The sequence below is a fragment of the Anopheles arabiensis genome, chromosome 2 (assembly GCF_016920715.1).
Source record: "Anopheles arabiensis isolate DONGOLA chromosome 2, AaraD3, whole genome shotgun sequence".
Taxonomy (NCBI): Eukaryota; Metazoa; Arthropoda; class Insecta; order Diptera; family Culicidae; genus Anopheles; species Anopheles arabiensis.
The window spans coordinates 57557075-57571613 of record NC_053517.1 but is presented as its reverse complement, the minus strand read 5'-3'; the positions used below and the strand labels follow the sequence as shown (position 1 = coordinate 57571613).

At 34.7% G+C, this 14539-nt stretch overlaps 1 protein-coding gene across 1 annotated transcript in view; it reads left to right on the top strand.

Moving 5' to 3' along the window:
* The window catches only part of LOC120908585, a 46067-nt gene extending 33172 nt beyond the window's left edge, over window positions 1-12895 (top strand). The window contains exons 5-9 of the mRNA XM_040319763.1: window positions 651-1076; window positions 1578-1747; window positions 1853-2012; window positions 11555-11766; window positions 11834-12895. Of these exons, the coding sequence (XP_040175697.1) occupies window positions 651-1076; window positions 1578-1747; window positions 1853-2012; window positions 11555-11766; window positions 11834-12028 (1163 nt within the window). The 3' untranslated portion in view covers window positions 12029-12895. The remainder of the gene's footprint in view (window positions 1-650; window positions 1077-1577; window positions 1748-1852; window positions 2013-11554; window positions 11767-11833) is intronic.
* Window positions 12896-14539: the final 1644 nt, after the last annotated feature.

The following is a 14539-nucleotide window of genomic DNA, read 5'->3' as shown; positions in this document are numbered from 1 at the left end:
ATCAAGACATCGGTGAGACAGATTAAAATAATCAATTCAATAAATTTTTTTGTACATTATGTTTTGTGATTAAACGAACAAGTGAATTTGTCATTGTCATTGAAATCTTACAATGTCATTAATTGTTAGCAGTTACTACATGCTAAAATCAGCACTAGTGGTGGATAGAGAAGCTTGAAACAGAGTGTTGAATTATAAGTTTTGATTGAGAAGCTTCCTTTGTTTTTGTTAAACATGAAATTGTGTGGTGTTATCTGTGTGTTGCTCAATATTGTTGGTGAGGATTTTTACTGATGGTGTCCAATTTAATTTTTGGCTAAGTGATACATAAATTAAATTACATATGCTGTGATACTTGCTATTGTCGAATTGTCTGAAATTTCATCAAATATTGATTGGGAAATCGTGTAGCTGAAAAAATAACATTGATGCATTAATTTGAGCGATTGCGAAGAATATTATAGTGTTGCATTATTTGAAGTGCTTCAAAGTGTGTTTGTGTTGGCTGTTGGTTTTTATATTTTTTATTGGTTGTACTGTTTTGTGAAAAAATACAAAAATTACTATCACACTGCTGAATCACCACTATCCTCATCACTCCTCTGACCTGGCGTGCGCAATATACCACGATCCCCACGATGTCACGGCAGGGTCGCACGCTGCTGCCGGGGCCTGGTGGGGGCAGCATTCCCATCCAATGCATGCGGTCGGAGCGGCTATGTATGGTGAGGATACGACAGGGCAAACTGGTATTGATAGTCGCAGTCCTCCCGCCTCTATGCACAACTCTTCAAACCACAATAGTGCTGCCAGTCTTATCGTACAACAACAGCAGCAACAACAGCAGCAACAACAGCAGCAAGTTGCAGCAGCTGCAGCCGCAGCAGCAGCGGCAGTGGCCCAACAACAGCAGGTGCAGGCTCAGTCTGCAGCACCTTCGCAAACACAGAATACTTCTTCTTCGAACGCATCCCAGCAGCAAAGTAGCGGAGGAGCAGTGGTATCCCCAGCGGCTCAAATCGTTCCTCCATCCGCTGCTAGTGAATCACCGGGAAGCGTGAGTTCACAGCCATCAGGTACTTAGAGATGTTTAGTACAATAAATGTTTATGAGGAAACTCAATTTATTTCAATGTATATAATTAGATTTTCTATTGAAAGCATTTTGTGAGAGTTATTAACACACACACACACACACACACACACACACACACACACACACACACACACACACACACACACACACACACACACACACACACACACACACACACACACACACACACACACACACACACACACACACACACACACACACACACACACACACACACACACACACACACACACACACAAACACACACACACACACACACACACACACACACAAACACACACACACACACACAAACGCGCACACACATGAATTCAATTGTATGCACTGTATTTGGTTTTGTTTGTTGATCTAATTTTGAGTATGTTGTTTTGTTGTTTTGTTTTTTTGTACTTTTTACTCTTTAATTAATGGACGTCACAAAACCATGTGATAATTAATAATAGGTCCTATCCATATACCAGCAAAACGTCCCGCGTTTGATACAGATACTCGGTTGAGGCATTCATATCCCTGGGGCAACGACTCAGCGGCTGATTACGCTTACCATGCACAGTATCCACCATATGCGTTGGCGACTGATATCAAACCAATGTACTACCCTAGCTACCCAACTGAAGCCAATTTTCAACCTGTAAGTGATTCCTTTTTAGTTATTTTCTCTGAATTACTTTTAACTTGTTTTAATAACTTGAGATTAATGTGTATATATTGTTGTTCTGCTTCAATTTTTTTGCAGCACCCATATTATCCTAAATATGAGCCAGATGCCTATATTACAGCATCGACTGAACGATCACGTGGAGTCACAGGTGATCAACCTTCTTTGCAGTCTAGCTACGAATCATACAACTCGTCTGGGTTGAGATCGTATTCAAGTGAAACATATCCTAATCCTGGTACGTATTGCATATCGTTCTCAACACATTACAGTCGCCGCCGCAAAAATTTGGCCCTATCCAGTTTTTACAGTGCGCACCGTATTTTTTTTACTCAAACGCACGTATTTGTGTCTGTAAGTTAACCATATTTGTATCTCGTAGGAATCTCGATAAATTTACAAGATATTTTAGCAGATTTATGATAACTATAGTTTAATATTATAACAACATTACAAAAATCATGCAATTTGATTTAATTTTTTTGAAAAACTAAGCATAATTGTTTACACTTGAAAATACATGCAAAATTTTGTCACTACATTAAAACATAAAAAAATGACAAAACAAGTTTTATATTTTAACTAATTTTAATCGAACTATTACAGACCTCTGGTAAAAAAACTTGACTTACAGTTTAAAATTGATGCCTTAGAGACAAAAATTGTTGCGAAATGTAAAAAATTCTGACATGCTGTACAAAATTGGTTTCTTGGAAAAAAAAAATGTCAGTTAAAGAATAAATTTAGCGGCAACGATTGTTACTAAATAGCAACCAAGACTAGAGAGAGAATGAAAAAATGAAGGTCAATTTCACTTGCATGCCATTGGAAAATAAAACAACAAGTAGTATTGATTGAAATTATGATTTTCTGTTAAATCAATTGAGCTCTATTCTCTATTGTCTTGAGAGTATTGATGGGTGAAAATACTACTTTAAATACATTGAATACTCTCTTTTTCAGAATGGAGGCTTGAAAAAGGTCATGAATGAAGATTCGTTTTAAAAATGCTTTTTTATCAATCAGTTACGTCCTTTTTAACTGCCTCGCATTATGTCACTGCTAATCCAACATTACCTTTCGCTATCAAAAATTTCGTTATACTTTTCTTTTTGATGACCAACGTACCACTTTTTAGTATTCGTGACACATTTCTTCACACAGCTTATAGAATGTATGCAGTATAACAAATTTCAAGAACGTCTGATGGCATGATTTGATATCTAGCGTTAAGGAAATCATCATGCTTCGGCAAAAGACTTGTGCATTCGCTAGGCGTGTTTACAAGTTTTTTTTGCACTTTTTCTCATACATATATAGTTATAATCAAGTAAGGACACATTCTAACACAGCTATGCTATTTTCATATTTATAATTATTGAGGAAAACACTTTAACAAACCCAGTATCAAGAAACTATCTTAATCTTTTATTACAACAATATATTATATCCACAATAAATTCCACTATTACTACTACTCGCTGTTAGAAAACGAATCGGAATAATAATTTAATGCCGAACACTTCGATAGTTTTAGTTTTACTCGTAAGATGTTGCCAAAACGTTGGTCTTTTTATTCCGCTGGTTATTTGGTAATCATCTCGCGGTTTGTCTTTCGAGCCCTTTTTATGCTATTTTTTTGCATATTCTCGCTCTTTTTCTCCTCTATTTTCCTCATTTCTCTCTTCCTAACGATAATATTGACAGGTCGTTGGAACCATCCTAAGCTGCTGTTGTAAGGTTCCAACACTCGCTATGCGTGTACGCTTGCATTAAAGTGTCCTCATAGAAAACGAAATTACACTCTGAATACGTTTAAAGAAGAAAATAGGGTTTGAAAATCGATATCATGTACAAATTTATAAAGGATATTTTTGTAATTTTGTAACACAATCAGCTTAAAAAAAGGCACCATAAGGAAAGAAAAAGAGATAATTTTTATTCAATAATTAACGAGAAAGAGAGTCAACCATTTCCAACAGCAAGAATAAAGAGAAAGAGAGGATGGCGAAGACTGACTGAAGTTTTAATGAGTGCGTAAGAATGTTTTTGTAGACATTCATGCTTCTTCACATGCGATACTGTTCAAAAGCTGCATGGTATCCAAGCGGTACAGGAAGTTCAAATAATAACGTTTTAATAAACTCCGCAATCACCTTCCATACAGTGTCTTATGTACACAGATAGATTTGGTGAGTGTGGGCGATGGTTTTGTTTACAGTTGGGCTTGTAAACCATTTAAAAAAACCAAAGAGAAGATGCATGTACCTTTTGTATATATTGTGCGAAAAGGTACATTGACGTGTACTGTAAATCATAGCTAAGACAAACTTCCTTTTCATTACATTGCTATAACATCACGAGATGATCAGTCTGAATCTGTCTGAAAACGTATTTATTTATCTTTTGAGCTGCATATGCTTCCGCATTGTTTCGTGTTGTTTCGGAACTATTGACTGTATATCCTCTTTTGTACTAGGTACTGTATTAGTACTAGGTTGTAATGTTCTATTTATTACTATTGTGTTAATGATTACAGTTTTAGTGTTTTTTTGAACACATTATTTTGCAACTAGGCATTAAATGTGAACACACAATATTAGTTTTTTTAGCTTCCCATATTCCTACGATTGTTTAGGCGTTTCCCTGAATATGGTTCAATTGTATTGATGTTCAATCGGACGATACCAATAAATTGAGGGTCTGGTTGAGGGAGCAATAAATGAAAAATCTATGGGATATAATGAATTCATCGTGAGAAGAGCCCACTTGATTATGTGAACCATCCAATAAATCGTGGGAAAACCTGTAAAACTTGTTGTTTGTCTATTCAGGTTATTCTATGTAGGGTAAATGTACCAGTATTGGGCAGGTAAGTGCAGCAGTTTCACAAAATCTGCCCGTACACTTACAATTTTTATTATTTTGCATGGAAGTGACGTTATTTTGAACGATAAACCATCGTATTATGTTGCACTATTTTTTATTTGCCGATTTAAAAAATGCGAAAATGTAAACACTGTTTTTGTTCCTATTTTTGGCAGCTTGGTCCTATTTCCGACAGGCTGTGCTCCTATTTTCGGCAACGCAAATACGGGTTATTCATTCATTCAAAATCAAACATGTGTTATTGTTTCAGTTTCGGAAAGAGCCCACAGAATTGATCTGTCAAAAATCAAAATTTACCTTGTACCTATTTTCGGCAGCCTTTAGAGTGAATAAATGCCTGTTTTTCGTGATTTTAAAATTTCAAACGGGCGAGAATAAATTTTACAACCATAGCATCTTTCATAAATATCACACTTTGATTGTGTTAGTGCTCTGGTTCTCTTAATAATGAAACCTGCCAACCTATAGGCTGACTACAAATCTACCGAAAAATTGTAAACTCTGCATATTCTGTTTCATATTTTGAAAAAATATGCAAGGAAATGATGTGAAACTTTGTATTTGAATAACAAAAGAGCATATCTCTACAAAAATATGTGTTGCGACAGTTTTCAACGCGTTTTTGCGTAATTACACATTTTAGTTACCCTGCTGAAAACAGGTACAGTTACCATATCAGTTTTTTCGGAATTTGATACATTTGCTAGTGGGTTAAATAAGATAATTTTTACGAGTATCGGTATTGTTCAGCATTGAACAATTTATTAGTAGTTACGCGATGTAATTGTGAACAGAAACGGTAAAATCTATAACGTGACGTAGATGAAATTGCTATATAAATAAATATGTCTTCTGTATGATATGTCTTCTTTTTCTTCTTCTTCTTCTTTGGCTCAACAACCGTTGTCGGTCAAGACCTGCCTGTACCACTAGTGGGCTTGGTTTTCAGTGACTTATTGATTGTTATGTACTCATCGCAGGATAGTCAGTTCTCGGCCGGACAAGGCCGGTCTCGTGCTATAGTCGTCAACTCGTAAGACTTAACAACATGTCCGTCATGGGTTCAAGCCTAGAATGGACCGTCCCTCCGTACCAATTGTCTATCCGGCTGCGTGGTAATGAAATAAGTCTTGAAAGCCTGTAAGGGTCTGCATGTCCGCGTAGGACGTAACGCCAAATAGAATAAGAAGAATTTTGATAGCTTGTTTTATGCGATGCACTATTTATCCAACTATGTTAGGATGCTTATGCACAGGTTGTCTGTACGTAACATTCCGAGTTACGATGGAATTAAGAACCAATAAAACTGTTAGACGTACACTGTTTACGATCGCTTTGGCGTCTATGTGATGCCAATTACTCTATATTCAGGCATTTTCTTTTTCCAAAATACGAGCTGAAATTTCAGGCTGTCATTGGAACAGTATTAATCATCCGGGTTGTATCCATGTGACAGTTACGGTTTGCCATATCTATTTGCTATCGGTTTGCTATCAAAATTAAATGGGTTTTTTATTTGTATATACTACCCGATAATGATGGCGATAATGGTGATGGTTATTAGGGCGTTTCTTTTATAAATGTCATGAAGCTCGAATAGTGCTCGTGCTAATTATTCAATTCAGGTGAAAGAATATAATAGAAAAAAAAAACTGGTTGAAGAATTGTTCTGCATTTTGTTTTGTTGTGAAATAATAATAGCTTTTATTTATATATATGTTCTAGTCGAAATCTTAATCTTGTTTATAAACTTTGTGCGGTAATGGTTTGGTATGCACTTCATGACTTAAAAGATATTGAAATAAAGAACTCCATAACCTCGATAAAACATCTGCAGTGATCACAGATATATTTCAATAACAAAAAAAAAACATGTTTTGAGCAGAATTCATAAACGTGTTGATTGTTGTATTTATTATTTTCATGGTATGCACAATGATACACACAGTGTTTACCGATTCACTTCCCAATTTTGGGGTCTTTCACGGTACTAGTCAGCTTTTTACAGTCAGTTCAAAATGTATTCGTTTAGCTGAATATTTTACATAAAAAGGTGAATTATGGCCGCAATACGTATGGGGCGATAAAAGTAATGATGAGGGATAAAGGTTTGATAAAACCTTCAATACACACGTTTTGCTAAAAAATAAGCATTTTAATATTGCAATAGCAACCAAAATACATAAAAAATTAAAAACAGTCGTTTGATGGACGCGCAAAAAGTATTCGTCTATCTAGCTTTTGAATTATTTACGCTGGACTAACACTACGTAGACGTGAATTAAATTTATTATAATCAATCTACTGATAACTTCCTTCTAAATTAATGCATTTCTGTTGTTTCAATTGCACTTCAAGCGGTCAGAGAGGCACGAATGGCGGGAGAGTTAAATGAATGGATCCTGATGGCGAAAATCGTATCTTTAATTTATGCATAACCTATCCTACCCATTTTTGAAGGTTTCAAAATGTATGGGATGCCTCGTTCCTTCATTTGATCAGAGTTTGGCCTTTTTTCTGACACTAATTGTGTGACAAACTGCCTTGTAAGCACCCATCCCTGACGGTTAATCTAACGAAAGAAGCTGTTTAATGTCCAAAAAATCAAATTTTACCAAATAATCAGTGCATTTTGTGTTGGCCAATAAGATCAGGATAAGATGGGCCACATTTGGTTGATGGGTCATGCTGCATTTCATCGTAGCAGGTCAAGTAATAGCTTGAATGAGTGAGATGTTATAAACATGTTTTGTTTGAATAGTACCATACACAGAAAGTTGCCAAATCTGTTAAGGTGCATCAAATAATTCAGGTGCATCAATTTGTTTCAAATTAGGCTCTACTAACATATTAAAACATGTTTAAATCGCCAAGGTCATACGGCCGGTAGACACCATAGCGAAAGAAGTCTACTAAGATCCAACATCAAAATCTCGGGTAACGGTTGCATCATGGAGTCATGATACTAGGGCTCAGTGCGGTAAGGAGAGCTAGAAAAAAGATTCAAAATGATAGGATACGAGATGGGAAAACATATTAATGGAGTTTTTAAGTACTTTGGGTGCCAGTTCTGAGAAATTTTACTTAAAATGTATCACATGTTTCAGAACAGTCGAGCTGGCGAACAAACAGGGCATTGTCATTTGCCCAAAACGTCAAACCAGCTGAAACCAAACTGATGAAAATGATTTAGTAGACTCTCAATATGATATCAGTTGCCATTTTTTAATGGAACTTGGCCACGTAGTCCGGAAATGCAATATTTCTATCAGAGGATAATTGTAACAAGTCTTGTAGGATGAGTGGATCAAAAATACGCCTTTTTAAAGGTTCAAATGAGTTCTTGAATTGTGCAAGTAGTCACCAATAGTCATAAATGTAATAAGAAGCAAGATCAGGACATTTTTTGATTCCATAGCCTTTGTTTTCATACGCATATTACGCCAAAAGTCTAATAGACGAATACTTTTTGCGCATCAATCAAATGACTTTTTTTAGTATTTTAAATAATTTAGTTGTTATTGCACTATTTTAATGCTTATTTTTAGCAGTACGTGTGTATTGATAATTGGCCATAATTCGCCTTTTTCTGCAAAATATTCAACTAGACGAATACTTTTTGGACTGACTGTATATGGAGTTTCAAAGTAGGCGGCTAAAATCATGTAAACACTCCATGCAAAACCACTCACAAAACTAGCCTGCGATTTTCAGCCTAGATTTTTTTAGCCTCAAAGCTAGAGTTAAATTCGAGTACCTTCGAGTTAGATTCAAAACAAAAAAGTCAAAACAAGGTCGGGTTTTCATTCATCGGAAGGTGCATTAATGAGATCAGGTGGTATAATCTAGGATCAAAGTGTATGTAGACAGGTGGTTTCATAGCCAGTTTTTTATAACCAAATTTGAACGTCACATTTTGACAGGCTTTTTGAGAAGCTTTTGCTCAAACAGGCTTTAAAGTAATTTTATTTGAGTAACTTGAGTGAAAATTTTTCCACATGATTTTCAACATATTACAAAACAAAAATTCCAAACACAGTCCAGCTTGTGGCGTGTTCAAAATTATGTGGAAAACTGAAAAAATATTTGAATCCAAATATATTTTTTGACAACAGAGAAAAACGTCTCGCGGTGTGAAAAATAATGAAATGCACTTTTGAAAGTGTACCAATTCACTTTATACGCCATAAAATACTCAAGAATAGATGATTCAAATATAAATGATTTATTTATTATATTATCGCTCTATTAAATGAAAATACATGTTTTCTTTACAGTAAGAAATAAAATAATGTTCATTTGTACTCAATTGAATATAAATCATAGAATTATGTTTTTCGGAGCTTCTTATAAAATTAATATTTTCTTGAGGTCACGAGTTGATTTTTTTATGTCATCAACTTAAATGACAAATATTTTAATAACTTTTATAAATTTATGATTTACTATATTTGACAACATTGTAATGTTTGTATAAATATTTACTATTTCGTATAAATATTTACTATCCCAAAAGGAAAATTACTAAAAAAGATAATTGATTTTCATAAATACTATTCGAAATGATATTACTTGCAAAAATAATTCCACGACCTTGCGGGCTGCCTTCCGTCAGTTTTTCCAGAATTTTAACCATGGCGTACGAAGTCATGCGAATAGGCATGTTATCAAGTTCTACCTTCGATGGTTATCAATTCCTCCTCAGTTTTCGCAAAATTGTTTGAGAAGAACTTTTACACCATATTGGTTCAGAAATTCTGGATGGGATTCAGCGTGGGGTTGTTGGACCGATTCGCTGACTAGGGTGTCACATCGAAATTCCGATGAAATTCGCCTAAAATGATCGATTTGAGTTGTGACGTTATTGAATTTCCCTGCGTAATCAGTGAACGTGAGTTCCTCTTCTTCTTATTCTTCTTTGGCACAACAACCGTTGCCGGTCAAGGCCTGCCTTTACCCACTGGTGAAGTGAGCTTGGCTTTCTTTGACTACTTGTTACCATAGCAGGATAGTCAGTCCTACGTATGGGGACACGGTCTATTCCGGGGCTTGAACCCATGACGGGCATGTTGTTAAGTCGTACGAGTTGACGACTGTACCACCAGACCGGCCTGACCGGCCTGTACCACCAGACCGGCGGAACGTGAGTTCCGCTTGCGGAAATGTATGTCTATGTTTTCCAGATACTTTTTCATTAATTGGCCGATTGCATGACCTCCCGACCAAGCAAACGCAGCAATGTAGTCACTTTTCTCTCGGTCTTCCTCTTCATCTTCTTTTGATCTTTTTGCCGCTCAGGGTTGGCTGCCACTTCTTATTCGACCTGCACACGATGTCCATTTTCTTCATGGCGGGGTGCCTTTCTTTGATTGCTCACGCTTGCTTCACTTTTCACGTTCACTTTTCATGTGATGCAAAATATTAACAATTCTACATTTAATTGCAATTTGTGTTATGATTCGAGTAATGCGTAAACATAAAAAATCAATGAAAAATGAATGTTGAATCTTGAACAACTATAACTAAGACAGTGGAAAAACCTAATGATATTTATTATTTTGGACATGATTATTTCAATTACAAAGCATCCTTAACAAATCATACAGCTATTGTTAATATTTTAAATGCTTTTTAGTCGTTAAAAAAATACTAAAACCCTAAAATTTTCTAAAACTATTTCCTAATTAGTGATAACACTTGTATATCATTCAAAAAAATTGAATCATAACATTTCTTCTTCTTCTTTTGGCTCAACCACTGTTGTCGGTCAAGACATGCCTGTACCACCTGCCTGTGCCTGTATCGAGTGATGTGATACAACGTACTGCATGCATGCAAAATAATAGATTTATTGCATTTTCGCAGGCCATATTCTGCTATCAAATATTTGTCAATCAATTTTTCGCTGAGATAGAGGAAGTCTAGCAGCTTTCGGCGAATCTTTATTGAGTAATCCATGTATTGTCTGATGCCTACTTCAAAACAACGTAATCAATATTATATTTGATTAATATTGAACCCTCAAATTCACAACTCCATTTTTAGACGGGCCTAAAAAAATTGGAACAAAATATCAACATAATTTAAGCTGAAGCTGTAACTGGATGTTAACCGGAGCCGCCCGTGAGGTTTACATTTTTTTTTTTCAAAATCAAATTTTACGACTTTTTGTGCTGATTTGTGATACAATTAGGTCGTTTAACAAAGAATATAAGTTTATCTTTGCTCCGCAGCAACATTCAACTCGAAACATGGATTATTCATTGAGTTATTGGCAGGTTTGACTGAACATGTTCCACTACTAATAACTCAATGAATAATCCATTTTTCGTATAGAATGCTACAGCGGAGCAAAGATAAACTTCTATTCTTTATTAAACAACATAATTGTAACACAAATTAGCCCAAAAAATTAATTTTGAAAAAAAAAAAACATTTCGGACGGCTCCAGCTAACATCCCCTGTGAAAAGACTTCATATAAAGGATAAAAATGAATGCGGTGGAATAGAAAATTATTTCGGGACAAATGAAGTAGCACGTCAGAATAAACGTCTCAAGTGAGATGAATTGTGCAACTCACATCGCATAGTGACTTGATAAACCCTGTATTGGAGACAAAAGATCCTGTTTTAGTTTGGTTTATAAGTATAGTTTGGGATGGACTATAAGGAAAGGAAACCGAACTGAGAATCAACCGGGTGGTTACAGTTTAATTTAAAAGTCAATAATAAGATCGCTTGTTTGGCCAATAATTTTATGAACAATAAAAAAAAGTTAATAGTTAATAGTTTTGTCGTTTAAAATATTGTATATACTTAATTTAGTTAACTAGTCAAAGTGATCGTTTCTATTATTAATGCTTTTTTGTATACATTTTTTTATATGGACAGGCTCCAGCTTATCTGTTGGTGTCAGTGGTGTTGGTTCATGCACACCTTCCAATCCGCTTGAGTGGACAGGCAATGTAACTGTGAGGAAGAAACGGAAGCCATACTCTAAATTCCAAACGTTGGAATTGGAAAAAGAATTCCTTTTCAATGCATACGTTTCAAAGCAGAAACGATGGGAACTTGCTCGCAATCTCAACCTTACTGAACGCCAGGTACGCATTGAGAAAATTCTTTTTAACCTATAACTAACGGTTATTTATTTCTATTTTCTTCGAGCAGGTAAAGATATGGTTCCAAAATCGGCGAATGAAAAATAAAAAAAACAGTCAGCGTCAATCTGCGCAAGCAAATAGTGGTAGTAGTAACAACAGTTCCAGTCATAGCCATTCCCAGGCGCAGCCTCATCACAATCCTCATCATATAGGCCTAGGACTGGGAATGTCAACACTACATGGCTCTAAAATGCATCAGTGACCTTTCGAGCAACAACCACACCAATCGAAAATACACACACAGCATAATCAGCAAGATTCTCAACAAACCTTTCAGCAACTTCAGTTGCAGCACCAACATCAATCAAATTCGACAACAATTCATGACCAAGCACAGCAACAGACACATTTACATTCTCTGCATTCTCACTTAATTCATCAACCATCTTATCAATCCAACCCCCCAGATAACCAGATGAAACAGGAGCTTTGCGACACAATTAATGCGTCGATGTGTAATAATTTTCCTCATGCACCACCCATAAACTATCGACAGCAACAATGATTTAAAATTTTAAACCAATTCGCCACATATGATAATTCGGTAGTAGAAGATGATGTGCCGCTATGGCAAAGTTAATACGTAAATGAATCGAGTTTGAAAGAAGTGAGAATAGAAGAACACAGGTATATTGAAAAGCCGATCGCCAACAATATCCAGATATTGCATAAAAAAGCAAGGAAACTCTGCGAACTATGTAAAGGAATCCACCGAATATAGAGCGACAGCGTAAGTTGCGTTTGCGAGGAGTATTCTGGAAAATCTGAAGTGTTGTTGGGACAGGTGTAAATAAATCTTAGGTATGTAAGCTATCCAGCCAGTGAGAAATGTCCAAAATTAAGACCGAGAGTGGGTTATTTAAGCTAAGGGTTAAGGGAAAACGAAACTTTCAACGAATCATAAATAACAGCACGAGGCAATATGAAGGGACAAGCGGAGCAACAGTCCAATTAGGAAGCTGTTTCGAGCAATCATAATGTAGCCCTGTTGCTCGTGTCGGCGTATTAAATAAAAGAAGAGAGTAGTTGAAACAGGTAGTATAAAGTAATATAAATATTTAAAATCAAACTTTTTCTGTAAGTTACTTTAGATGCATGAAAGAAATGGAAAATTAGGTAAGGGAGTAGGAGGAGTAAATAGTACATGAAATAAGTTCAGCGTAAAAAAACTTAACTTAAATCTCATCTATATGTTGGCCCCTCCCCCCTCCTCGCAAGCACACACACACACACACACACACACACACACACACACACACACACACACACACATATATATATATATATATATATATATATATATATATATATATATATATATATATATATATATATATATATATATATATATATATATATATATATATATATATATATTTATATATATATATATATATATATATATATATATATATATATATATATATAAACGTAAGAGGTGCAATGGAAGAAATGCAGAAGAACTTTAATAAAAAATAATAAACATTAGGAATAGTTTGACAGTATTTCAACTTTTCACTCTATCGAAATAAAACAAAAATTTCACACATTATGAAACCTTGTTATTTTCGCTGTACAGAAGAACCGAAAATAATATCTATAACAATCAATATCTCTTTGTGCGTTTTGGGTACATGATACATTTAGATTATGTTATATGCAGGATCGTTGTACAGGAAAGATGCACCCAAACTAATGAGACAAAAAAATGTACATACAGCAATCAAAAAGAGACAAGAGGATGAAATGAGGGAAACGTGACTGAATTGCATGTGATTATTATTATATTATTCGTAAATATGATTACTTAAGAGATATTTCATTTGATTGGAAGTTTAGCCGAATGTATTTCAGTTCAGATAATTTGTTTCCCTTAAACATAATTGATTTAAAACAAAAATATAATGATTTATATTCAATGCTAGCATTTGTTCAACAACTAAAGGATTTATTCTGTTTACATATATATGATAATTGGGTCTCATATGATTGTATCGAATCGAGAATATAGATGGCCACTACTTTTAGTTTTAAGTATATAAATTCATTCGAGTGAATTTTTTAAGTCAAGAGTTTTGTAGCTAGTTATGGTACAATCGTTAATAAAATAGTTTTTTTTTGTATATAAAAGTTTAAGTTTTGCTTTATTCTTTGCATATCTCATAAACGCAATAATGCTAACATGGCAATTGCATTTCATATATGTTAATCAATAACTCTTGGAAAACTTGACTACATTTTAGATTAAATTTATTTAAAATGATGAAATATTTGAGTTATTGTGGACAAACTACGAAAATCGACCAAACTAAATATTTATTTTAGCATTTTGGTTCTTGGAAATAAAAGAACATGTGTTTTTGTGTAATTTGATAATAATTATTTATTTACATAAATAATTATTTAACAGCGGAGAAACTATACATGAACAATTTTTTAGCTATTAGTCTAGAATTTTGCTTATGCATGTACTCATCGTTACAGTTATGAAATTACTAATGATAATGTACAGTACTGACCGACAAAAACAGAAGCCAAATATACCCAACAATACAAGGAACAAATAAAATAATTAATGGTGTTTTAGCAAGCAGCTCTAAAACAAACTAATTATTCACATAGTAACCAGGAACTATTATATATTTACTGATTGGCTAGAGAGTTATAGAGCGTTAACGCTTGTTTATGCTAGTATGTGAACTATTCTTGTTCT